The sequence below is a fragment of the Calidris pugnax genome, unplaced genomic scaffold, assembly GCF_001431845.1.
Source record: "Calidris pugnax isolate Ruff unplaced genomic scaffold, ASM143184v1 scaffold39, whole genome shotgun sequence".
Lineage (NCBI taxonomy): Eukaryota > Metazoa > Chordata > Aves > Charadriiformes > Scolopacidae > Calidris > Calidris pugnax.
Window position 1 is genome coordinate 7,769,464 of NW_015090828.1, and position 25,002 is coordinate 7,794,465.

Here is a 25,002-nt window from a genome sequence, read left to right on the forward strand (position 1 = left end):
CGGCGCTCGGGGCTCCCTCCCCGCGGCAGCCGCCCGGGCTCTCCCGCCGGGCCGGGCCCGATGCCGGCCTGTGCAGGGCCCCGGGAGGGCGGGCGGGGGCGGGCACCCCGCAGCCGCCGTGCTCCTTCCGTCCCCCGAACCCTAAGGCCGGGCGGGCGGGCTGCCTCCCTGTCCGTGCAGCGGGCGGGTTCTCAGCCCAACCGGCCCTTGTCAGAGCCCGCGGGCTCTTGTGCCGGGCTTCATAGAAGGAGACCGGCTGGGGTCTCGCTTCCGAACACGCTTATTTTGCTGGGTTGCTGGCAACAAGTTATTAAAAATGAAGAAATCAAAAGCCCCGTTTCCCTTTCACAATCTCTGCCGTGATGATTATTTATTTCTGTTTCTTGGAAACGCACACAGAAAGCACAGGAGCACCAGTCTTGACCAATTCTTTAAATAACTTCACATTATGGTTTTGGTTAAGATTTCAGTTACTGTAGCAAAAGCTAAACTATAATCTTCTAAGAAGTATCTTGTTTGAAGCATACTCTTTGGGCAGCATCAGTATCAAAGTACCTTGCATTGCGTTATTGAAGCAGATAGGTTTGGAGGGGGGGTTGGTTTTTTGTTTTGTTCTTTAAGGCAGTGCTTTGGAAAAGCTTCTTGAAAGGGGTAAGATGCTGCATTCTGCCAGTAAAGTTGTTACATTTTATCCTGGAGTGCAGTTGAAGGTATTTTACTTTTAACTCCGTAGTAAAACTCGACAGAAAATTTCTGCCTGTGCAAAAGCTACCCCAAAGGTAACAGAGCTGTATGGTAACAGAGCTGTACGGTGAGCTCAGCCAGCCTTGGGATTTAAAAACTTCACCCGAACGCTGCAAGAGTCAAGTTAATGGTCTCTTATCGGTGCCTTATATGAAGCCTTTTTGCTCAAGTTACTCAGATCCTCAGGCATGTTTTGCTGCGGATTGCTTAGCTCTGGCACGCCTGCCCTTGGCTCCTCTGAGGAACCCAATGACTACACAGAGAGCGCTACATTTTAAACTGCTACTCCAGCCTGTTTGTGTCTGTCACAGTGTTTCTGAAATCCATCGTTTAGGGGTCACATTGCCATGTGTCTTTAACAAGGTAGACTTGGATTCTTTACCCAGTCAACATAGTTTTCATAAAACTTGCACTTGCTGATGTGTATTAATCAACTTTTTTCTTCTTCATAATGCTTTTTGCATAGTGTTCACTGACTGCATGCATCATGATGTGAAATGCTGTAAATACGTAGATGAATAATAAGAAATAGTAATGTCAAAAGAGCACCTATGGTCTCAGAAGAAGAAGACAGCAAGTACAAAAAGCAAATTTCTGTCCTCTACCTTTTTCTATTCTAATCAGAATAAAGTATTTATGCAACCAAGGGGAAGAACAGGGCAATACAATCTCTGAATAAAAAATGATGGTGTTTTGTGGTGTTCTTTATTTAAGGATGAAGCAAAGTAATCTAGCTAAAATATTGTGGGGGTTTATTCAAGCAGAGATTGAAAACTATTCTAGTGATACTTTGCTTTAGAGAGCACGAGTGGAACTTGTTCTCCTTTCTATATAGTCTTAGATTGTCAACAAATTCAGCTGCAGTCACTGTGACTATTTCAAATAAAAAAGCCAGTAACAGAAGTTTAGTAGCCTATGTTCTGATAAGCTGCTCAGGTTAAAATTTGAATTCCCCCATAAATATTAGCTGAAGTATTGCGTGCTGTAAGAAAAGTATCTCCTCCTTCTTTGGACTCCTTCATCTGGACACATGATGAAGTTAGATTGAGTTACTCTGGCTGAAGGCCATAAGCTGGGCAGCAGTATCGGTGCGGTGCTCTGAGCCGAGCCCTGCTGCAGGGGGAAGGCAGAGAGAGAAACTTTGTGAAGGTGGTTCAAGCCAGCACGTCTTCTGTCAGAACTCAAATCTCACATAATCCTGTATATTCAGGCTGTTGCAGCCCAGCTGACCACGTTTTGTAACTTGGTTGTATCCAAGTGTGTATTTGTGGGTTTCTTTTAAAATGTTGTGCTTTGAAAAACCTAGTCAAAGAATAGTCTGTTCTCATTTAATCCAGTTTCTCAGTGAGCTGAATGTAGTGAGAATTGTAAGAGAAAGGAAATTTCAATTGTACTTTCAAAACATTTGGATTATTTTTAAAGGTACCAAGAAACTTTATGTCTAACACTTTATAGAACAAAACTTTGACTAAGATTTGACTAAGGTCAACATCCAGCCCAGTAAAGCCCAGTATTAAGATGAGTCTACTGAAGGCTTGAGAGCGTATCTATAGACTTTAAAAAGGTAGACATTTTCTATGTCTAAGTTATGAAACTGCCTATTTGTAATTCATTGCAATTAACTTTCAAAGCATACAACTTTAGAATTTATTATCTATTTAAATATGTATCTGTGCCATTTGGCCCAAGTATAACCCCTCATTGTTGTGCTGTCTTGCAGATAACTTCCTTTTTAGTGATGAAGTCATAGCCAATGGGTTTCACTCCTGTGATAGTGATGAAGATGACAGAGCCTCACATGCAAGTTCTAGTGATTGGACCCCAAGACCACGTATAGGTAGAAGCCTATATATTGTTCTTAGATGCTGTTTGCCTTTGAACAGTTACTTTCTTCCCAGTTTTCAAATGATTTCTTCTGTGGCAAAAAAAAAGCATTTGCTGCTTTTGACTGGCTTAGAGTTGTTGACTGTATTCTCTATGTTATTTAAGGAGTTTAAAAATGAACCTCTCTAAACTTGCTGTATTTTGATTAAAATTGTCAATGTCTTTTTTTGTGTGTGTGTAGATATCCTGCCGTGATCCATATTAAAAGCATACACACAGACTTACTAAACTGAACAGATTTATGGCATATTTCTAGCCTATTTACTTAGTAGCATTAATACTTTAAGGAACAATAAGATGCATCTTGTATGATTTCAGCCAATCTATAGGGCTCACTGTCCCAAGTGTTACATTAGTTTGCATATATATTGCATATGAGCAGTAGAAAGTAGAAAGGCCTTGCCTCACACAGAGCAAGATAACTGGTATGGTCCTTGGTGACTTGTGTGGGACAGGGACTTCAGGGCACAGTGGCATTGGGACTTGAGGTCTTTGGTCTTATGCAGGCACGATAATACTACGGTGTTCATTTTGCTGATATTGTTAAAAACAGCAGCAAGAAAACACATTATGAAGACACAATATTGCACTTAAAATCTGTCCATCTTTGTCTTTGCTGATCTCTTGTTACAGGATCACTGTTGCTACCTTTTGGGTGAATATGTATAACAATTGTTTTCTTTATATGTACTGTAAATAGCCTTAGTGATAGATACTTGGGTCATCTTAATCAGTTTAACTTCTTAAGATTTACCTATTTTTCTTCTACTGCTCTAATCTCAAATGTTTCTGGAAAGATCGATTTGATGGCTCTAGGAGGTCATGTCTGAAATCATTAGTGTTAGATGACTAAAAGAACAACAGAAATCCACGGATTGGTGGGCCCTATTTATCTCTTTAGAGTGGAGTTTTATAATATGACTAGAAAGGGTATGTGTGTTTGTTGTCTCTTCAGCTTATTACTGTAAACACCTTACAAAATATTGGAAAATACAAAGGAAGCCATAAAATGGGAGATATATTGTGAAAATCTTGTGCACCTCTAAAAGCCATCAAGTTTGCTGTCAACTGAGATTTCTACTTTGCCTTACTTGCTATGAAATCCTTCATGGGTTAACAAAAAATAATAGTAAATAAGTAAAACCACAAGCTGTACTATCACTTCAGAATTTAAAACAAAACACATTGGGGTTTTCATGAATGAAGTATTAAGTTGAATTAATAAAATTGTAGTAGCAAGCCTTAATAAATGGGAGGATGATCAAAATCTGAAATACTTGACTCAATTTTAAATGCTTATATTTCTTAATTTTCTTAGGTCCCTACACTTTTGTTCAGCAGCATCTCATGCTAGGTACAGACCCACGGACAATTCTGAGAGACCTGCTGCCAGAAACAATCCCTCCACCTGAACTGGATGATATGACACTGTGGCAAATTGTTATAAACATTCTTTCAGAACCACCAAAAAGAAAAAAACGAAAAGATATTAATACTATTGATGATGCTGTGAAACTTTTACAAGAATGCAGAAAAATAATGGTCTTGACTGGAGCTGGGGTAGGTATCCCTGCAATGACAGTAAGAGAATCTATAGCCAGTTGGTTAAATGCTTATCCCGTGCTTTACAGCGTGCAGATGGTGGGACCCTTGCAAGGTTCGTAATGGAGTAATTGTGCTGGATGGGAAGAGGAGGTGCAGCTGCCCACTAGAACGATGCACACTGCAAGGCTGGAGCTTAAGTTGGAAATGAGAAGATCTCTCTTCTTATAAGAAAATATTTGTAAACATTTAAACTCTTAAACAGTTGCTTCCATGCAAAATAGTTATGGACTAAGATCACATCTCCCTGTTCCAAAACATTTTCTATGCCAGTCATTTTTTCATTTGAAACAAAGGTAATGATTTTTTAAACAAAATCTCAATGCCTTTCTTAACATTCCTGATGGAGCCAGAGGAGCTAGAAGAATAGGACATGAAAAGGAAAAAAGGGTTGGAGGGAGGATTATAAAGGAGAGTTTAAATAGATTTCAGTAGACAGAGTTTCCCTTTTAAGATGTGCCACTCTGTGATGGCTATAAGATTGAGTAATCACTGTTTTACTAAAGATAATTTTTTAACCATTGTACGTTTACAGCTTTATACCCATGCACCAGATCAATATAGGAAAGTTGATCATTTTCTGTTTCTGTTGTTCAGACACAGAGGCTGTGACACCATTCACAAAATATGAGCAATTCAAATCAGCTTGTCAGAAAAGCACTGCTACTTCTGTTCCCCAATCTTGCTCTTTCTATAATTGCTGTCACACACCTGTTTCTCCTCCTCTTCCCATACCATTTTGGGGTAACACAATAAATGTTAGTCTTTATGGACTACTACAATGCTTTGATAAATAATGTTTGTTTATCAAAACGTATTTATTCTTCACAAGTAAGAATTTATTTTGTTACTGCGTTAGCATGTAAAAAAGAAATAAAAGTCAACCACCTTGTCCAAGTCTAAGATGGAAGATCAATGAATGCTTACTAATCAAATTTAATGCAACACTATTTTAAATTTTTGTTTACTTCTGACAAAACTTCCAGTAGTAAAAGTAAGTTCTGGTGTCCTATAACTGCCTTTATGAATTGTACTAAAGGTTTTTTTTTTCCAGTTGTCAGACTTTGTTTCTGTGCTGTTTTTCCTGCTTGTGATTTGGGATTTGTCATATTGGTCCCAAAAAAAAAGATAAAAGGAAAAAAAAATAAATACAAAGAACCCAGACTGGTTTTGTTCTTAATGTTTCTGAGCACTGTGAGCATACAGAAATGTGGTTTCCCAAATAGTCTGTATCATAGCAAGTCTTAATAGTTTTGCTTATTTCAGATTGCAAAAATATATTTCAGGTGTCTGTGTCTTGTGGAATACCTGACTTTAGATCAAGAGATGGCATCTATGCACGCCTTGCAGTAGACTTCCCCGACCTTCCCGATCCTCAAGCAATGTTTGATATAGAATACTTCAGAAAGGATCCCAGGCCTTTTTTTAAGTTTGCAAAGGTATGGTTTTCCAACAGTTTTTATCTTGATCAGTAAAGACAGATAACAATATTAAAATGCATAAATCAGATATAAAACTATTCTGTTAACAAAATGGTATCTTTGTCTTTTCTTATGAACAAGATAGAAAACTATGTTAATATATTGAATTACTTTAATGAGACACCTCATTGAGTGGCATAACAACTCTCTTCTTGGGCAGGTCTTTGCAATGTATCAGGTTTGTATCCTCAGTGTCACCTCAGTCATTGTATGCAGCCACATATTGGCCTTATTAGAAACATTTAGCAACATTCTCTCTCCTTTTTTTAAGCTTATTTTTACTGTTCCTGTTACAAATTTGTTATATATACAACCATTCTAGACGGTGTCTCTAATTTCAGGGAGGATAAATAAAAAGTTGTTATTTAAGCAAACCTCAGCAGTCTTAGCTGCTCTTACTTTCTCTGACAAATGAAAAACTATGAGAAACTTTTGACCAGCACGCGAGCGCTGTGGAAAGCTACATTTGAATTTGATATACTGTGGCATGCTGCTCAGTGTCATGCAATACAGTCACGTTTTATCACTCTACGTACAGTTGAGTAAAGCAGTTTCATGCACTATTAAGTTTGTTCTCGTGTCAGGTTTTGATATAGGTGTGACAAGGGTGTGTACATCTTAGAGAATTAATGCCTTTTTGCATTGCACTGTGTTCACTTAAAAGGAAGAACACAGCAGTTTTGGGAAAGATGTTACTGATACTAAACAGTTTAATTTAAAAAGCAGGGAGTACATCTCCAAGACAAGAAGGAATTGTAGAAGCTGTAGACATATATAGAAACAAAAAAATATTTGCATTTAGTTTGGAATCTCCTTGGGGAAAAAAAAATCAAACCCAAAATATTATAAGAATTACTACAGGACCTGTAATGACTTGTGCAAATCAATCACTACTAATTATACTCACTCTTTCTTCCCCTTTGCTCACAATTTATGCTACTGCTGTACTATGTTTTAAAGATTGGAAAGGAAAAATCAATGCATTCTTCAGCTGCTTATCTTTCTCTGAAAGCCTCCTATCCAGATACCAACATATTTGATGCTTATTAGTATATTCAGCTCCTTGGGTTTTAAATATTTAATAATTTTTAAAAATCCCAAACAAAAAACCAAACCCACTTGAAGCCTGTCTATACGCACATTTTACCATAATAGACTAAATCCAAATTTGGCTGATACTTTTTTACTAAAATAATTTCTCCTACTTCTCCTTTTCCATCCATCAGCTCAGTTAGGATATTCATGTATTATTCCATGAAATCTTTAAGTTCCTTTAATTCTAGGGGCAAAGAACGATCAAATAAATTTGCAGAGCTCAGTAGCAGAACATGTCTTGCTTCTTCAGACTAAGATATAAAAGCTGTTAGGACCACATGAGTATCTGATTATAATCATGTAATAGGCTATATGTAATCTAGGTAAGAGCATTAAGAGCAGTCATTGATCATTGCTGCATTTTAACTCCAAAGACCCATGTACCTTGAAAATTACAAGTAACTTGACATATTTTGGGGAAATGCTTTCAAAAAGTCTTTTGTTTGTTAATAGTTAGGCTATATGGTAGCTGAAGGCAGAGCTGTCACAAAGATTAATTTAACAGTTCACTGTTGTGCTAGAACTTCTGGTTCAGTTTTAAGTATCTGCTGGTAAAGGCAGGCAGCAGCCTCCTCCTTGCTGACTCTTGTGCTTTTTCTGTACAAAAGCCTCACTTTCACAGGTGAGACTCCAGCTCAGTTGCTCTTCAGCAGTGAGAGAGTGACTGGAGAGCAGAGTCTGGAATTCAAGTTCCTCCCTCCCCTAAATAAGTTCTCCAGAGAAACAGAGTGGTGGTGGTGCTGCTGGTTTCCTCCTTGTTGCACAGAAACCAGAGGTACCACCAGGGGTAGTCAGCTCAAGATGGAGGTTCCTAGTATGAAGCTTTCAGCTGGGTGCCTACATTTAATTCTTCCTTTTGGCAGGCTCCTTCTTCACTGTGAGCAAATATCAAACCATTCTACAAAAATGTCTATGTTTTTTTCCATATGCTCTTTAAATATACCTACCTCCTTCCCTTGATCTAATGGAAAGGCTAAGCATCTCTCAGGCACAGTGGAATTGCTCTACTAAGCCATATGGTTTTTAATTTAATAGCTGTTGTAACCAGCTGAATTGTCACAGCTGGTCAGAGTACCACCTGCCTTTCCCCTATATCCAATATCATTCTGCTTTCTGGGCTCCCATCTAGGAATGGCTGCTGATAATGCTGATGAATAAAAACTGCTTATCCCAAACCAAAAGACCAGAATCCAGATTCCTTGTGTAAATATTTTTGTCTGACTGCAGTTAAACCATCTATGTTTCTAATAACAAATGTTGAGGTTACTTGACACTTATAGAGGAAAAGAAGCTTTCCTATTTCATAGTTCTCAAAACCAAAAAAATACCTAAACCTTTACTTTTATGCTCTGTGAAGAACAAAATACCAACTTTCATCTGCAGCAAGTCATCCTGACGTGATTAGAAGCTGAGCTGTTAAGAGTTGGATCTGAGGGAAATGGCAAAATGCAAAAGGAATGACAACATTAACTGCTGCCGTAATCATTATTGACAATATTCAGCCCTGTGTGAATTGCTGGAGTTGGAATAAAGTCTTACACTTTCTAACCTACTTCTGAATTCCTTAGGAAATCTATCCAGGACAGTTCCAGCCATCTCTCTGTCACAAGTTCATAGCTATGATGGATAAAGAAGGAAAATTACTTCGCAACTACACTCAGAACATAGACACGTTGGAACAGGTTGCAGGAATCCAAAGGATAATACAGTGTCATGGTGAGTGGTTTTAGTTTCACTTTTCTTATTTTATGTGTAGGAAAATTTTTTTCTTGAGTTGGTATCTCTTGGCAACAAATATTCTGCTTTTAAAATGTTAAATTTTTTTTAGGTAGCTTACGTACTTAAATCAGAAGTGTTTTAAGTGGAAATTTCTTTCAGAAATTATGCTTGATAAATGGTGGGTTTTGTCTCTCAGTGAAGATCCACACCCTGTTCGCACAAGCTTAGACCTTAACTTTTCAAATGTATTTGGTGCTTTTGTAATTTGTGTATGAGAACACAGTGTGGAAATCAGTCTTTTCATATGTCCCTCTCACTATTAATGAAATGGAGGTTAGCTGTTACCCAATTCTTTATTTAGAATATATTCCATTGAAATCTTAAAATGCCCTGACACTTCAGTGACTTTACCTCATGTATAAAATATTGTGGATTAATCACAATCAGTTGAACTGAACATCATCTTGTTACACCTTCAGTGTCGTAGACATTCTGTAATTATGATACCAAATTAAGTGGAATCTCTTAATTGCTTGATGTGCTTTCCATTTCCAAGGACTTACAGATGTCAAGCTAAAAGGCCAAGGATCCATTTTTAAGGAAAGAATGCAGAAAATGAGTTCTTAAAGTGCACACTTGGATCATTTAGTAGACTTCTAGCAAATAGAACGTTTAAAAGCCGTGTTAGCATGTTTGTAAGACCTGTCTAATTCTACCTTTTCCAGGGACCAAACTCACTTGGTTTCCTTATCTACAAAGCTTAGCTCAGTGCCAGATTCTTTCTTTCTATTCTCTCCTTGTATACGCTTGCACAGGTTGTGGGAACGAGGACAAAATACAATTTTTGTAGATATGCATGGGGCATATTTATTCCTAAAACAAGATTTCTCCTGACTAACATCTAGAAGAACTACTTTTAGTATTACAAGTATCTTCGCTTAATTTTAAATTACTTTTTAATGACTGGGTTTTGTAGCACTGCAACATAATAGCCTTTGTGTCAAAACAACTTGGGCAAAAAAAACCAAGTTTGAATGATTGAAAATCCTTATTTCTACCATATGGGTTTTTCTCCTCAGGTTCCTTTGCAACAGCTTCCTGCCTGATCTGTAAATACAAAGTTGATTGTGAAGTCGTTCGAGGAGATATTTTCAATCAGGTAAAGATTTACTTTAACTCACTGCAGATTTCTAATACGTAACTCTCAAAAAAAACCCCGAAATACCACTCTTGGATTGCTTAAAAGATCTGCTTTTAAAAGGCTACATATCTTTGCTTCTATTTCATAAAAGTGCCTATCTATTTTAGCATTTTCTCTAGTATTTAAAGGTATACTCAAATACTATACTGCAAAAATTAGGTAATGGGAAAAAGCAGAACAAAGCCATAAGAGTCCATTTGCAATGGCACCTCCGAGAAAAGTAGAGGTTAAAATGGTAAGTAGAAAGTTGGATTTATACCTGTTTTATGTTAATCTGAACTCACAGTCACACTGAGGAAGCATCCTTAGCTATTTATAACACCAGTTGCTCTTTGAACGCTCACCTACGTTAAAGATATGTTTGAACTGTGGATGAAGCATGGAGACATTGCTAACTACAGAGCAGCCTCTGAGCAGGGGAGGAAGAGGGGACCAGATGAGATGTCTGACATGCACTTTCTAGGAGCTGTGAACTGTTCTGTATTCTGAACTCCCTACCTCTGGGTGTGAAGTGCCCCAGGGCCAAGGCAGGAGTTAGTTCTGCTCTGTCAGATGAACCTTTGGCTTGGTGAGACCCTCTGTGCTCTTCTTCCCCTTATTTTGAAGGAACAGAGATGATGATTCTCTGATAAAAAAGATCATTTTTACTAATGGAAGGGGACTCTTTTTCTGAAGGCTCATGTTTTGATAAATGCTTAGAGTCCACAGTTGCAATTTTAGATAAGAAACATCGAAGGGATGTAAATCTTTCAGGTATTACATTTGAAATGGAATTCAATGAAAACCTTTCAGAAGAGATCTTTGAGTTAAAGCTTTAAGAAACGTGAAGCTTTGCAACACTGAAATATTGAATGTGAAATCTGGTTTACTTTCCTATTTTTTAGGACTTTTTATCTTACAGATGTTTGCTGCTCCTTTACCTTCAAAGCCAGCTGGTTGGAATCTAGGTTTTCTTCCTTCTAAACAACCATTCCTACGCATTCTGTAATTTTGTGTTTTGATTGTTAGTGGTCAGAATTCCTCCTCACAACACTTCAATCATTGTGTGTTTATTTGCCGGTCCCTGCTGGTGGTCAGTAATGGAAGCATGAGGAAGTGGAGAGAAGATGACTGTAGCAATGCTTCTGAATAATAAGAACAAAGAGGGCTCTTATGCCCGAGATGAGACTGAAGGAGCCTTTTACACTCAATCTCTCAGCCCTAATCTTACAGTACTGTTGCCAGGTATATCTTTCCAAGGCAGGCTCTAGTTGTAATACTGAGTTATTTTCATAATGCAAAATAAATATGGTTATTGCCCAATATAATTTCACACAAGAAATAGCACTATTGAAAGAAAACATGTTGTTCCTCTTTTATGCCTGAAAAAAAATGTTCTGTTTGCCATCATTATCTTTATTCTGTAGCCTGCATTTCCCAAACCAGTGCTATGCCATTTGTCTGTTGCCTCTCTAGAATATAGAATTTGGTTCCTCAGAAACACTGTCCATTTCAATGGTTTTGTTCTCTAACATGTTCCCCTTCACAAAAATGGTTTTAGCACCTAAGTCCCAATAGATCATCCTCTGCTGTCCTCCACTGTTTGAAAGTTCAGTTGTACATGGCCCCAGATCCTTAGTTTTCCCTAAAAATACTACCTTTCCTTTGTCTGGTTCATTCCCTGATGGTGGTTAGCACTTCACAAGGAAGCAAGTCTAGCTAGCATCTTTCTGCCAGGTTTTCCTTTCAAGATATTATAGACTGAGAATTATTTGAGATTATCTGTTTAGAAAACTACCAGTTTCTTGTTGTTGCTCTTCATTCTTTTGCCACTTCCAAGATAAGGTGCTAGTTCCCTGTAGCGTGATTCTTTCTCTTGGTTGCTGTGCACAAGCATCCTTCTGGGTGAGAAGCAGCATCAGTTATAAATCACACTGATAGAACTTCTGAGTAAAACATTTATCAGTCACTTCCAAAAACAGCACTTTTATGTGCTTTTGACTGTTTTAGGTAGCTTCAAGAAATAGTGAAAGGGCCTTAGATTTAGGAAGAAAAGGCCCAGGAAATGGAAAACACGCACCAATTCTTGGATATTCTTAAACCAACTTAATCTTTACTAATCTTGTTTTTGATACATAGATAATATCAATAGTCAATAAGAAATTCCATTTCTCTTTCATTAGACATCAGCAGATGTGGTGGGGTTTTGGGGGAGTGCTGCTTCTGGAGGGAAGGAGGATCCCAGGCAATTGAGTGGCCAATTATCTAGCTTTAACTTCTTGGTATCAATTTCAGCTCTTGGAATAGATCTTCCCCCTTACTGACGACCTTTCTGAGGATTAGCAGAGAAGCTGGTGAGTAGTGTAGTGTTGAAACACATTTATGGACCCATTACAGTGACTCAGATGATGTGGAAGGGGACATCAGTTGCTCTACAGAGATCCATTAAGTCACAAGTCATTGGACTTCCTATGAGAAATGCTGGAAACAGAGTTAATATTACTTGGTCTCTTTAAATCAAAAGTTAGAGGTCTTCATTTCATCTTCCTCCTAATACAGAGCAAATTATTTTCCCTCCTTAAGCTTCCAACTGAAAGCGCAAGGGCATCCCTAACATCAACAGAAGAGACAACAGGGTAAAAACGTTCAGAAAAGTTTAAACTGTTTCTGTGTTATGAGCTCTCTCTAAGATGTAAAGATCCGAGGAAAAAGTTCAAAATTCATTTTACTCATTCTCTTCCTTTTTGGGAGTTCTTTAGTTGGTTTCCCTTCAGTGTGGGGTTACTACACACTCTTAAGTCACTGCTCACTCCAAACCTAGTGAAGGTTTCCTCCATACCACCTCCTAGCTCTTGTGCCATATTGTTTCTTACACATCCTTCCCACAAGGTTTGCTTCAAAGGATTGGATTCTTTGTTCAAAGACTTACATTTTTTGGGCAAGGTCCTTTCACATTAGATGAAACTTGTGATGTTTTTTCATATAGAAAGCATTGTCTTTCATCCTACTGCAGGCATCCAGAAACTAGTTCTTTGATTTAAACTTTCTAAATTCTGTATTATTTTTTCTGCATATACTCTGTGTACAGGAGAGAGTTATTATGCATTTGACTATCAGTTTTCATGTATTTTCATACTACAATAGGTGGTAATATACATCTCTTTACACAGCACTAATTTACTTGTGATGACTGCTATTAGATTGCAGCTACATTTAGCTCCTTAGATTTATTCTGAGGTATCGTATTTTAACACTACAGCTGAGAAAACTTAAACTATTTGAAAAACAAATCACTCAGTAGTAACTGAAGTATTGTCTGTACATAAAGTGCTCACCTTCTTGCCTTTCTTCTCTCTGAAAAAGTCTTGAGATAGAAAGAGTTGAAAGAGGTCCCAAAGATCAGAAAATCCTTTGGTTTTGGGAGGAAAGGGAGCCTACTTCTTCACAACCATAACTCTCATCCACTTTGTTTAGTGCACAGGGGTTCTGCTCTGTTTTTGGAGGAATTGGACGACTTTAAAATGGAGACCAACCAAAAGTTCTTTCCTATGCTCTTGTCCTGTATGCTTTTTGCTAGCCACCTGCAACTCTGCCATGTTGCTTTATGTGTATAGCACACGTACCCTTTTGGAGAGGAAGAGAGAGGTAAAGCTGTGCAATACACTCTCTGATTAGGAAGGGGTTTATGTCATATCCTATAATGGTAACCGACAGTGAAATCTTAAGTTGTTGCTCTGATTAAACCAAGAAAAATATATTCCTGTCAAATAGTAGGAGGTAACTACCTATTGGTGCCAAGTAGGACTTCTGGACTTTGGCCTAGCTGTCAGATAGGAACTGTGGTGTAGATGTGCATGGTGTCTCCCTTTTGACTTAAGAGGATTTTCTCTTTATTCCTGCTCTAGTTTTATTTCTGTGTTATTTCAGTTGCTGCAGGCTAGAGTAAGAAATGTACTTGTCTGTATATCCAGAGAAAAATGAAATGAGGAAATATCACTGAAACTTCCTTGTCTTTTGCCAAAATAAGTCACTGTGAATTGCTAAAATCTGAGGTTTTCAAGGGCACAGCCTTGAATTGTAGTAATAGAAGCTGTTCTAATGCAGGTTGTACCTAGATGTCCCAGATGTCCACCCGACGAGCCGCTCGCTATCATGAAGCCAGACATAGTGTTCTTTGGAGAGAACTTACCGGAGCAGTTCCATCGTGCCATGAAGTATGACAAAAACGAAGTTGATCTCCTTATTGTCATTGGGTCTTCACTGAAAGTAAGACCAGTAGCATTGATTCCAAGTAAGTGACTATCTCTAGTAATATTTTCTTCCAAAAATTTGGATCAGAAGTGAAATTCTCAGTTAAGAGCTCTAAGAAATGCTTTTGGTTTGATTCAGTGAAGAAAATAAGATTAATTATCTGCTTTTCTAAGACAAAAACTTTGTAAAGCTGAAGTGCAAAATAGAGAAAGTAACAAATTCTAAGTGCTTTTTCTACACTCCAGGAAGATCTCAAAGTAATGAAATGATAATGTGAAACACTGCTCTCCTAAAACTTGAATTACTTTATTCTGAGATTCAGTTCATTTCTCTCCCTGCTTGCAGTATGCTTTCAGAGTTACTTGGAAAGATTTAGAAAGGAATCATGTTTAAAAACATAAAAAAATCAGATCAAGTACATCAGGTGTCTTAGTTGTAGCTTATTATAAAATCAGAACTGAATACTGAATGGTACAGAGTGTGCACTATATGGTGTGTCACCACCTGGACACTTAGCTTTTCAAAGCGACATGGAAAAACATCTCTGCCAATGTACATGAGGGAAAAAGGACCTTCAGGAAGGCCAAGAAGATACCATGAGGGGCAATTTATTTGCCTACTGTGTGCAAGACTTACTGGAACTGAGCAACCCTTACAGTGTAGATTGTACCTGGAAATATGTTGACCTAATTAATGGGATGTCATTTACCAGCAGTATATTCTTCATGTGCACTTACGTACATAAAGTGAATGCACATAATCAACACAGTTCTTGTAAGAGATTATAGTACTAATTTTAATGATCTTTTTAACACTTGACTAAACAATGCTGTAGTCAGAAATGTGCATGTGTTTCTCAGGGATGGAATAGAGGAACACTTTTTACTGCAAAATACAGGGGGAAAAAGTCCAGATAGGCTACTGTAGGCACAGCTCCTCAAACTGCTGCTGTTAAATTTGAGATTTCCTGGTCTTGTTGCAAGCAAACATATGAAGAGAAGTCTGAGGAATCAAAACTTCTAAGTAGATCTCTGCTGAAAGCAAAACTGAAGTGACTACCTTTGAATTTTCTTTTTTATCTGTAGGTTCCATCCCCCATGAAGTGCCTCAGATCTTAATTAATAGGGAACCTTTGCCTCATCTACACTTTGACGTGGAACTTCTTGGAGACTGTGATGTTATTATTAATGAATTGTGTCAAAGGCTAGGTAGCGAATATACAAAACTTTGCTACAACTCAGTAAAACTTTCAGAAATAACAGAAAAGCCTCCACGACCGCACAAGGAGCTGGAAATGCACTCGTCTGAACTACCGCCTACCCCTTTAAACATTTCAGAAGACTCTAGTTCACCAGAAAGAATGACTCCACCAGATACTTCGGTGGTGTCTTCAGAACAGCCACCTGAATGTAAGGTAGAAAACTGTGATCCTGCCTCAGAAACTAAAGGGACCTGCACTGAGGAGAAACTTCAGGACACACAAACATTGTCAGAAAACCCTGAAAATGCTACTGGTGAACTAATGAACTCTGAAACAATGAAGGAAAATGGATCTAACAACGGAGAAAATAAAGAAAAACATGAAATATTGAAGAAGTGCTGGGTAAACAGATCTGCAAAGGAACAGATTAGCAAAAGGCTGGATGGTAAGTGTTAACTCATTTCAGTATTTTGGGTTTTTTGGCCAGATGTTTATTCTAGACTTACTTCAAAACAATAAATAAGTTGTCTTGAGGGAATCAGTGGGATTTGGTTGTTATTTTTGTTCAAACTGAGTGTCTGAACTCATCATTGTATCACTTATTTCTTTTGGAGAAGCTGATAGGAAAGCTGTTTGCAATTCATAATAGGTTTTATAATTAGCAATTACATACTCCCTAAAAAGACCAGAGTTTAGAAGGTTGAAGGTAAATATCAAAAAATAAATCTGTTTCCAACATTTTCAAAAAAACCTGAGTTTGATGCTCAGGTGTGAGGAAGCTGTCACAGTAGGTGATAAAAAAAAAAACCCGAGTTTGATGCTCAGGTGTGAGGAAGCTGTCACAGTAGGTGATAATCTGGTGTGGCAGCCACCTTGTAGAACTGAAAGATGATGTCATGACAGGAGCTGAAAAGCAAATCTCCCACCTGGGGCCAGGCACATTTTGAAGGAGACTTTAGCCTTTCCAGGGAAGCCTCCCAGCAGGTAGTCTCTTAACTGATGTAACGAGTTACCACACTAGAAAATCAGTGTGGATGAAGAGCCAGGTGTTAAATTGCAACATTCTAAAGCAAAGGCTGTTTTTTAAATTTTGTCAGATACTCTGTGCAGTGGGTGCCAGTTCTGTTACACGTAATATCAATCCAGCTGTGAATACCTGAAAAAAGCTGCTGAACGTTACAGTTTAAATGCTCTTTTGTGTCAAAGGGAGGGGGGAGAAGGAAGGCTGAGCTCCCCAGTGAAACATTTGTTCATGCTGTTCCTAATGATACATTGGAATAAAGGGGTTTCTAATATAATCTGATTTGTCACTTAAAGTTTCATTGATGAAAATACGCCTGTGCAGGTATGTTCTAACCAGAAGTTTGCAAGACCTTTTATCAGTAATTTATCTCAGCCTCTTACTAACTTGTGAAATTCTGTTTCAGGTACTCAGTATCTATTTTTACCACCAAATCGCTATATTTTCCATGGTGCTGAGGTGTACTCAGATTCTGAAGACGATATCATATCTTCTAGCTCCTGTGGGAGCAGTAGTGAAAGTGGTTCGTGTCACAGTCAGAGCTTAGATGTGGAGGATGAGAGTGAGATCGAAGAGTTTTACAATGGCATAGAGGATGAGGATGCTCCAGAACGGGAAGAGGAACCTGGATTTGGGGACGAAGGAGTTGAACAAGAAGAATTGGCAGCTGATGAATCAGCGTATACAAATGAAGCCACAGGGACCGATCATCCGAGCAACAAGTTGTAAAGTGATGACTGACTGGTTACAGGAACCTCCCACCAGCATTAGGAGCTTTGGCATGTCAGAATGAATGTTTACGTCTGAATTTAGAGCAGCAAAACCATAAGGATGTAGTGTTTATAAACAACTAAAACAGATTTTCATGCTTAGTTTTTTACCTTTTTCAATAAAATTCTATTACTGCGCACTCAACACTAACTCATCTTTTTTTTTAAGGTACTAGGAATATCTAAAAAATTGTCACTATGTTCACTTTTAAGTTCATCTGTCTGATCAGGCATCCATGTATATAATACATATTTTTGCTTAATGAATTTCAGCTTATATTATTTTTAAACAGTTTTGAAAAAGCCATTGGAATGTTAAACTAATATAAAGGGAACAGCTAATTTAGACCAAAGAATGGTATTTTCACACCTCTTGCTTTGTAACAGTTTGGTTTATTTAAAATCTTCTTATGCTTCTGCTAAACCTCTCATTCTCGCCTAGTCTGTCATTAAACACTGGCATTTTCTAAGACCTTCTGTGGCAGCTAATTTTTTGCTTTAACAGTTACTTTGTATGTTTGAGACATACTTAAATGTGAGTAGGTAGTTAAATGGAAACAAGACAGTGAGCACTTGAGAAATCCTATGTTTTTTTAGAGGGATGAAGAAGTGCTGTGAAAATGCTTAGTTACTGAGTTTAATACTTCCTGTGGGCATGAAGCGACGTTGACATTGGCTCCTTAGCAATTATAACACTGGCATTTTAGACCAAACAGACCCCCCCTGGTAGCAGTTTTCCCTGTTGTACAGCAGCTTGCATTACAAATCGCATTTGATAAATTGCCAGGGCTCCACTGTGGAAGCTTGGCCCAGTTCAGAGCAGTGTTTCCACCAGCGTGTGAGAAGGCACAAAAGAAATAAGCTCTTCCTTTCTACTTCCTGATGCAACAAAACCAGGAGAAACTAACTCGGATACCGAGAGCGTCTGTCCCACCGCTGAGTGGATAAAACACGGATCAAGAACCTAACCTGGAATCACCCTGTTCTGAGGTCATGGCTGAGGTTGGGGAAATAACCCCCCACCTGGGAGCTCCACCTTGCGCATGGAAAGCCAAGCAGCTACTCCAAGTATTTTGTTGTACAGTCCAGCGCGGGGCTGCCTTAAAACTGGATGTTGCGCATTTCCAAGTGCGGATTGTTTCCAAGCCTTTAGAACTATTTTGTAAAATTGCACAGTGCAGTAGTAAGTGAAACAGCATTTTTCTATAAACCACTTTTTTCAACATCGGCCCAAATGAACTCTACGGTGTAGATTATTCATATACTTTGCTTTACTATTTATTACGTTTTGGAAGATGTATAGTGGCTGTTCTTTGAACATAAGATACATCAGTGAATAAATATTTAAGAACAGCCTCCTGTATTCATCAGAAAATGTTGGCATGTTGTCTCATTGTCCAAATTTAATACAGTTCTTATTTGGCTACACTAAAGAATGCAATATGTTTAGTTTTCACTTGCATGTCACAATGTATTAGTTTGTGCTATAGGAGATATTTTAAATTGAAATACTTTGTTTTAAATTATTTTTACAGTGAGGATTGTTTTCTGCTCTTTTATATTGTATATAGTGTCTTTTATGTAATCTACTGGCATATGTTTTGTAGAAGACTGTTTAAAATGACTGGCTATCTTCCTGCAACTTTTGAAATACAAAACCAGTGTTTTATACTCGTACACTCTGTTCTAAAGTCTATTAAAATTGTCATTTGATTTCTGGTTTCTGTTAATTTCTAGTTAGATCTTAAAAACTTAACAAAAGATGCCCTACAAAGGCAAGGTATGCCCTAGCTAAGGTACTAAATTACTTTTTTCCATCTGCCCCCTTGGAAAAAAAAACCAACAAACACACACAAGCCTGAATGAGTCTAGTCTGCCCTGTCCTTGGTAAAATGACCTCCTAAACCACAAGGCAGTGTGATCCTTCAGAAAACTACTCTTTTCCTTCCAAACCCTGTGTTAACTTTAGATGGATTTGCTGAGCAAGAGTGTTTCTGCTGGTGTTCCCATTCCTCGCAGCTCTGCCACCCCCCCTCCACCCGGCCCAAAGCTCCTCTGGCCTCTGGCACTTGCAGCTTCTACCCCATCCCTGAGCAGCCACGTCAGGAGAAGCTTCAGGAGTTCAGAGCACATTTGGGCATCACACTCACAAACAATTCATTTGTGTGGTGTCCTCAGGCCCACAATGCCGGCAGGTGAAGCCTCTGCTTCCCCTGGGATGGTCTCCCCACCCGGCACAGCCACAGCTGAAGCGTCCTTCGTTTGCCCCATGGTTTCCTGGGGCTGCAGCCATGCTGACCCCCACATCCTGCAAAGACCCACTCCTGTTAGCCCTCAAGGGCCAGGGCCCAGTTTAACTGGTTTTCCACTGTATTTCCATTTCACACATCAGCTTTTCCCTCTCACAAAGACATCATCTTTAAATACTGTGTAAAACAATCGTAAAGCAAATGATGGGGATAAGGAAACATTTTCTGTTGCAGCTCTTTGTTAACCCCAAGTATTCACCATCTTATCTGAAATTTGTCTAGAAGCACAGAAGAGCATGTTTGGTTCTAGCTGAAAGTTGTAGGATCTCAGAAAGGGACATTACTTATTTCTCTCATAATTTGCATTAGTACCTAATGAAAGCATCTTAACGCTCTTAGTATTTATATTAAGCAGATATGCTGAAAAAAGCCAAGTACAAGCATTTATTTAAAAAGATGGTGCCATTCCCCCAAGCCCCTTTCAGCCTGTTTTGATGCATTAGATACAATAATGACCTTGCAAAAGTATTTTAAGTGATGCAAAAGAAGCCCATATTTTGAAATATCATAATTATTTTTTTTTTCTTAATGGCTATGTATTCTCTACTGGTCTATCTTGAATCCAGTACATTTTTAATCAGTGGGTTTGATTATGAAAAATACATAAGGTTTTTAAATGCATGACAGCGAATTGTGGAGCAACTTGCAGCTGAGAGGGGCTGTCAGAGGACAAAATTTGAACAAAACCAGCATTGGGAATCAATCTGAAAAACGCAAAAAAGTTTGAGAAAAAAGGAAGACGCAGTCCAGCACCTCAAGTTCAATATCTATGCTTAAATACCAAACCAGAATGGTTAAATCTAAAGGCAGTTGCAATTATCTGCATAATATACTTCTCTACAGAGTGACCAGACAATAAAACCCAGTTTAAAATGCAGAATTTCAGGCTAAACCAATTGGCCTTGTCTATGCAACAACGGGCTCCAAACAAGCTCTAACTCATCAAGACAAGTCACGGAGTCATAACCATACCCTAAGTTCAGTCCCGCTTCCCTCAGCGGTTTGGAGAAGACACACAGGCTGCTAGGACTTACTAGGAAAAGTAATAATATTAATAATGGTGCATGAAGGGAAAAGAGCTGCTATTTACTTTCCCAACACAAGGCCCAAGGACCATCCAGCAGAGCTGACGAGGTAAAGCACCACACACGAGCTGTGGAACTCACTGCCAAAGGACGCTGTGGGAGCCCAAAGTGGTCTCAGAAAGGAATGGGACAAATTCAAGTAGAACAAGACTAGTGAAGCTCTTTGAGGAGGAAACCAAGGAAAAGAGTACCTTCCTCTCCTGCAAGCATCTGGACTAACTTCAGGTGGAGCCAGTTTGCACCTCAGATTGACCCAGCACAGCAGTTCTCAAGCCGCGTACAGAAACAGAGTGCTGCTGAGAGCTGTGCCACAACAGTTTACACTGGATACTTTAACCAACAGCCCAAGCAAACACTTGTAAAGCAATCCCTAAGCACGTACAACCTGCCTTGGAGATGGTGGGAGCAGATACATGACCACAGGTCTTTAAAGAACCACATTTCTGAAGAGACACCACCCGGAGAGCTGTGACTACATTGTTTCGACTCTCCCAAACCAAGAGACACTACCACCCCCGCAAACCCCACTTCCCAGCACAAGCCCCAGCCGAAGGAGACCCTCAAGGAGACCCCGGCAGTCCCGGATAACCGGGTCACACTTGCTGGAACCCAACACCCACACCCGGTGAGAGGGAGGGCACCGGGCCCGCAGCCACACTTACCGCCTCAGCGGCGGCCTCCGCAACCGGCGGGAAGGGCCAGGAGACGGAGCGGGCGCTGCAGGCCCGGGACCGGGCGGCCCCCGCCCCAAGGAGCCGCTCCACCGGGGGTCGGTTTGAGGCCGGGATTTTCCTACCGGCAGAGGAGGGGTTACCGGAGGGCTCCGCGCTGGGCGGGCACGGAGGCAGCCGCGGTGCGGGCAGCGAAGATACCCCTCCGCGTCCCTTCAGCTCCCCCTCAGGTAGAGACACCGGCCACCCCCCTCACCCACCCTGCCACCGGGATGAGACCCTGGAGGCAGCTTCCGGGGCACCCACACGGCCTCCAGGCATAATTAAGGCACAAATAATTAAATCAGCTTCACCTTTAAAATTATTAAAAGATACAGCAAACACAGTCTCTACAGGAAGTCGGTTTCCAGCTGCAGCACGACAGCTCTGTTCCTCCTAATGGAAAAACTAGTAAATTGGCTCAAAAAAGGGAAGGAAACAAGTTTTGCACTCTACTCGAGCCGAAGTCTTCACACAACGCTTACCTTTTGTGTCCTCACCGAAATTCCTCACACAATGGGGCGTGCGGGGGGAGCCCCCCAGGCAGGATCCACCTGCTCTGGGCACAACCTGTCTGCCTCAGGGAGAGACAGGTCCCACCGGCACCGTACACACCAACTACACTGAAAATAGGAACTCTCTAGTTCATATGCGGAACAAGATTCATAAACGTCATTTTCCTTTCTAATAATCTGAGGCTGATGCGTGTGCCTTTGGCCAGAGAAAAACCAAAAATAATAATACTGAGTGCTGCCCTCGCCCCCGCAAGCTCTTTGATCCCGCTCCTGGCATCAGCAACACCTTATTTTGCAGAACAAGATTCATAAACCTCATTTTCGTTTCTAATAATCTGAGGCTGATGCATGTGCCAAAGGCTGGAGAAAACCAAAAATAATAATGCTGAGTGCTGCCCTCGGCTCCACAAGCTCTTTGATCACGCTCCTGGCATCAGCAACACCTTATTTTGCTGTTTTGTGAAAGATGGATACACTATGTTCAAACCCAAGGGATATGCAGGAACTCAGACTGCTCCATCAGGTAGTAAGAGCCTAGTAGATCTGTGCACACTTTTACACGGTTCTAGTACACCTATGGCATTGTCACAGTTGATTTTAGGTGTTGTTTTCTTTTCCCCCCAACTGTCTTGTGGTCAGAAGGTAAAAGCCACCTTTCTCACTCAGCAGCACTGATGCAGAAAGGGGGAGGCCGAGTTTTCCAGTCAGAAAGTTTTGGCCTAGTCCCCTGGCAGAAAGGAACTGAGTGTAACAGGTAGCACAGAGCCAGGGATAGGCACCAACAGGCCCCTTTCCTCAAGAGAAAAAATGAGGATTTGGTCAAATGGTCAGGGAACTCAAGCATAGAGAAACCATGGTTGGTGGTGTTATTCCATTAAGTGTGTACATACTCCAGAAAAACAGTCAAGTACAGGTAGCACAGAGCCAAATAACAGGGATAGGCACCAACAGGCCCCTTTCCTCAAGAGAAAAAATGAGGATTTGGTCAAATGGTCAGGGAACTCAAGCATAGAGAAACCATGGTTGGTGGTGTTATTCCATTAAGTGTGTACATACTCCAGAAAAACAGTCAAGGGGGCTTTCTTGGGCCTCTAGATGCTAATAGATTTTTGGAGGTTTAGGCAGGGTTACTGCTCCAAGCCTGACAACACAAACCTGAACAGCACCTTGAAAGACAAAAATAGTGGCTTGATGATTCATTCCCCCAAACCCCACACTGACCTACCAATTAAGAAATACCCACTTGGTAAACAATGAGCAATGGCAAGTGCAGCTTATCAGAAGACACACTTTTTTTTTTCCTTCCCTTTTTTTTTCCCCCCTCAACGATGGGGTAGAGAGGTGTACTCAGCACACACAACCACACAGTCCCAGTTGCACAATGGAGAAAGCCGACACAACCATTTTTATGGTGCTCACTATATGCCAGTCTATCATGCTGAAAATTATTATTCAAAGAAAGCTTTAGTCCTGTATTTCTCTTCACTGCAGAACCCCACGTGCCTTTATTTAAAGAACTCTCTTTTATAGTGGTTTATATCTGATTACATTAAACTTCATTTATTTCTGATAAATCAAGTTTATTGCAGCAGAGAGCAGTACAATGAATTAGAATCCTTTTTAAAGTAGCACACAAGCCTTCTTGCAGGGAATACCATGGCTTCATGTTCTACATCACTAACAACACTATTAGTACTAACTCCCATCAAGTGCTGAAAGAAGTCATTACGCTAGAGCAGGGCTCGCTGCTTTAATACTTCTACAGTGGCTCAGGGCCACTAGCATTCTCCAGAGATAATTCAGAGTCTTTACCAAAATGCCAACTGTAAAATGCTCCCACTGCAGACCGATCTACCACCCCCAGCTGCTTGCATTACCCTTTTTAAAAGTGGCATGCAAGCTTTCCTCACTAATTGGAGATTTGACAAGGAGGAAGGCCTTAGGCTTTCTTCATTAACACTGCAGCTATTTTACCTAAGCATAGAATGGATATTTTTTTTCCCCCCCTTTCTTACATGATGCACTCATCAAATACCATATGCAAAATGATACTTGATTCAAGAAAGAGAAAGCACTGCCTGCTGCCCACCTTCTTCCAGCCAGAGGAAACACTGAAGCGCGCAGCTTTTGTAGAGATCCTTCATGGGGTTGTTATAATTTAACAGAACTAATGGCAACGTAAGCATTGCAGAAAGTATTAGCAGAAAGTATTAAACCTTTTAACAGAAGTAATATGACTGTTAATTGATCTAGTAGTGAATAAAAGTCTTCTACCTTGTTACGTAGACAACGTCCGTTCTGCAACAGAGCACCTGCCTCACTGCACAGACTGAGCTATCGTGGGCTGTAGGACCCAACGCCGCTTCTTGTGGAGATGGATAAAACTGAGGCCAAAATTGCAAAAAGAAGTCTCAGGTGAATGCTGTCCTGAGGAAAGGGACTCTTAAATGTGTCTTACTGATGCTGGAGAAACTTCTGCAGCAACATGAACTAATTGCCACAGCAGTTTCAGCCCATTTTAACTGAGGACATCTAAGTTCTCCAGCACATCCTAAACTGAGCATAAAAAACCGCCAAGTGTTCAGTAACTACAACCTGGATTCTGTCTCAGACCCCCTCACTTACAGAATAAGGCTATTACTCATCTTCCAGATTAAGATTGATATTGGTGAAAAATCCTATTGATAGCAAAAATCAGGAACTCCCATAGGGAAAATGCATATATACAGTGCTGGGATTTGATGATACGCACTAAATAGGACTTGGACCTGCACAACTGACCATACACTCCCCTATTTGTTCAGCAAACACCATCAACTGTGTTCCCTGAACGTAGCAAGAATCCCACAAAAAAAATAAAAAAACCCCAACACTCCATCATGTAATGATACACAAGGGAAAATTAAGACAACAGCTTGACAGTAGGCACTTCCTAATTTTTGAATATTTGCCTTTGAAATTTTGATGTTTCATAGTTTAAAAACAATGTTTTAATATTACCTGGTATACTGAGTTGGTTTCTTTCTTTTTTTTATCTTTTCTCCTTTTCTTTCTTCCATGCAAAGTAAGATCAAGTTGCTTTAGCATTTGTTGGTTTCTTTTTTTTTTTTCACAAGAGGGAGAACTTCCCAGCCAGGTAACAAGTGTTGGAAAAGATGGAACATGAGCTGCATACAAAAAATTTACTAGAATTTCCATGAGAAAGCTGCAAAAACACAGTGTTAAGGAAAAAAGAATGATTTTAAGTGTACTGTTTATGTACTGCCAGCACAGAAATGGCATGTTCTACAATTTATTACAATAAATGAATTTCCCTGCTTTTCAAGTGAGATCTTGGTACCCAAACTGTACCCTCAATTTAATGCATGCAAAAGTTGCCCTCCAGTTGAAGAAATATGCATGATGCAAGCATCCATACACATCAACCAACAAAGG

General features: G+C 39.7%; 1 protein-coding gene across 1 annotated transcript; it reads left to right on the forward strand.

Moving 5' to 3' along the window:
* The first annotated feature begins 1,866 nt into the window (after nucleotides 1-1,866).
* Nucleotides 1,867-18,661, forward strand: SIRT1 (sirtuin 1). Its single transcript, XM_014940527.1, has 8 exons — nucleotides 1,867-2,581; nucleotides 3,947-4,188; nucleotides 5,517-5,669; nucleotides 8,375-8,522; nucleotides 9,605-9,684; nucleotides 13,810-13,996; nucleotides 15,042-15,602; nucleotides 16,585-18,661. The coding sequence occupies exons 2-8, from the start codon at nucleotides 3,976-3,978 to the stop codon at nucleotides 16,905-16,907; spliced, it is 1,665 nt and encodes a 554-aa protein (XP_014796013.1). The 5' UTR covers nucleotides 1,867-2,581; nucleotides 3,947-3,975; the 3' UTR covers nucleotides 16,908-18,661.
* The last annotated feature ends 6,341 nt before the right edge of the window (nucleotides 18,662-25,002 follow it).

Coding starts and splice junctions, on each gene's coding strand:
- SIRT1 (XM_014940527.1), top strand. CDS start 3,976: ATGCTAGGTACAGACCCACGGACAATTCTGAGAGACCTGCTGCCAGAA. Junction 4,189..5,516: donor TGGTCTTGACTGGAGCTGGG/GTAGGTATCCCT, acceptor AATATATTTCAG/GTGTCTGTGTCTTGTGGAAT. Junction 9,685..13,809: donor GAGGAGATATTTTCAATCAG/GTAAAGATTTAC, acceptor GTTCTAATGCAG/GTTGTACCTAGATGTCCCAG.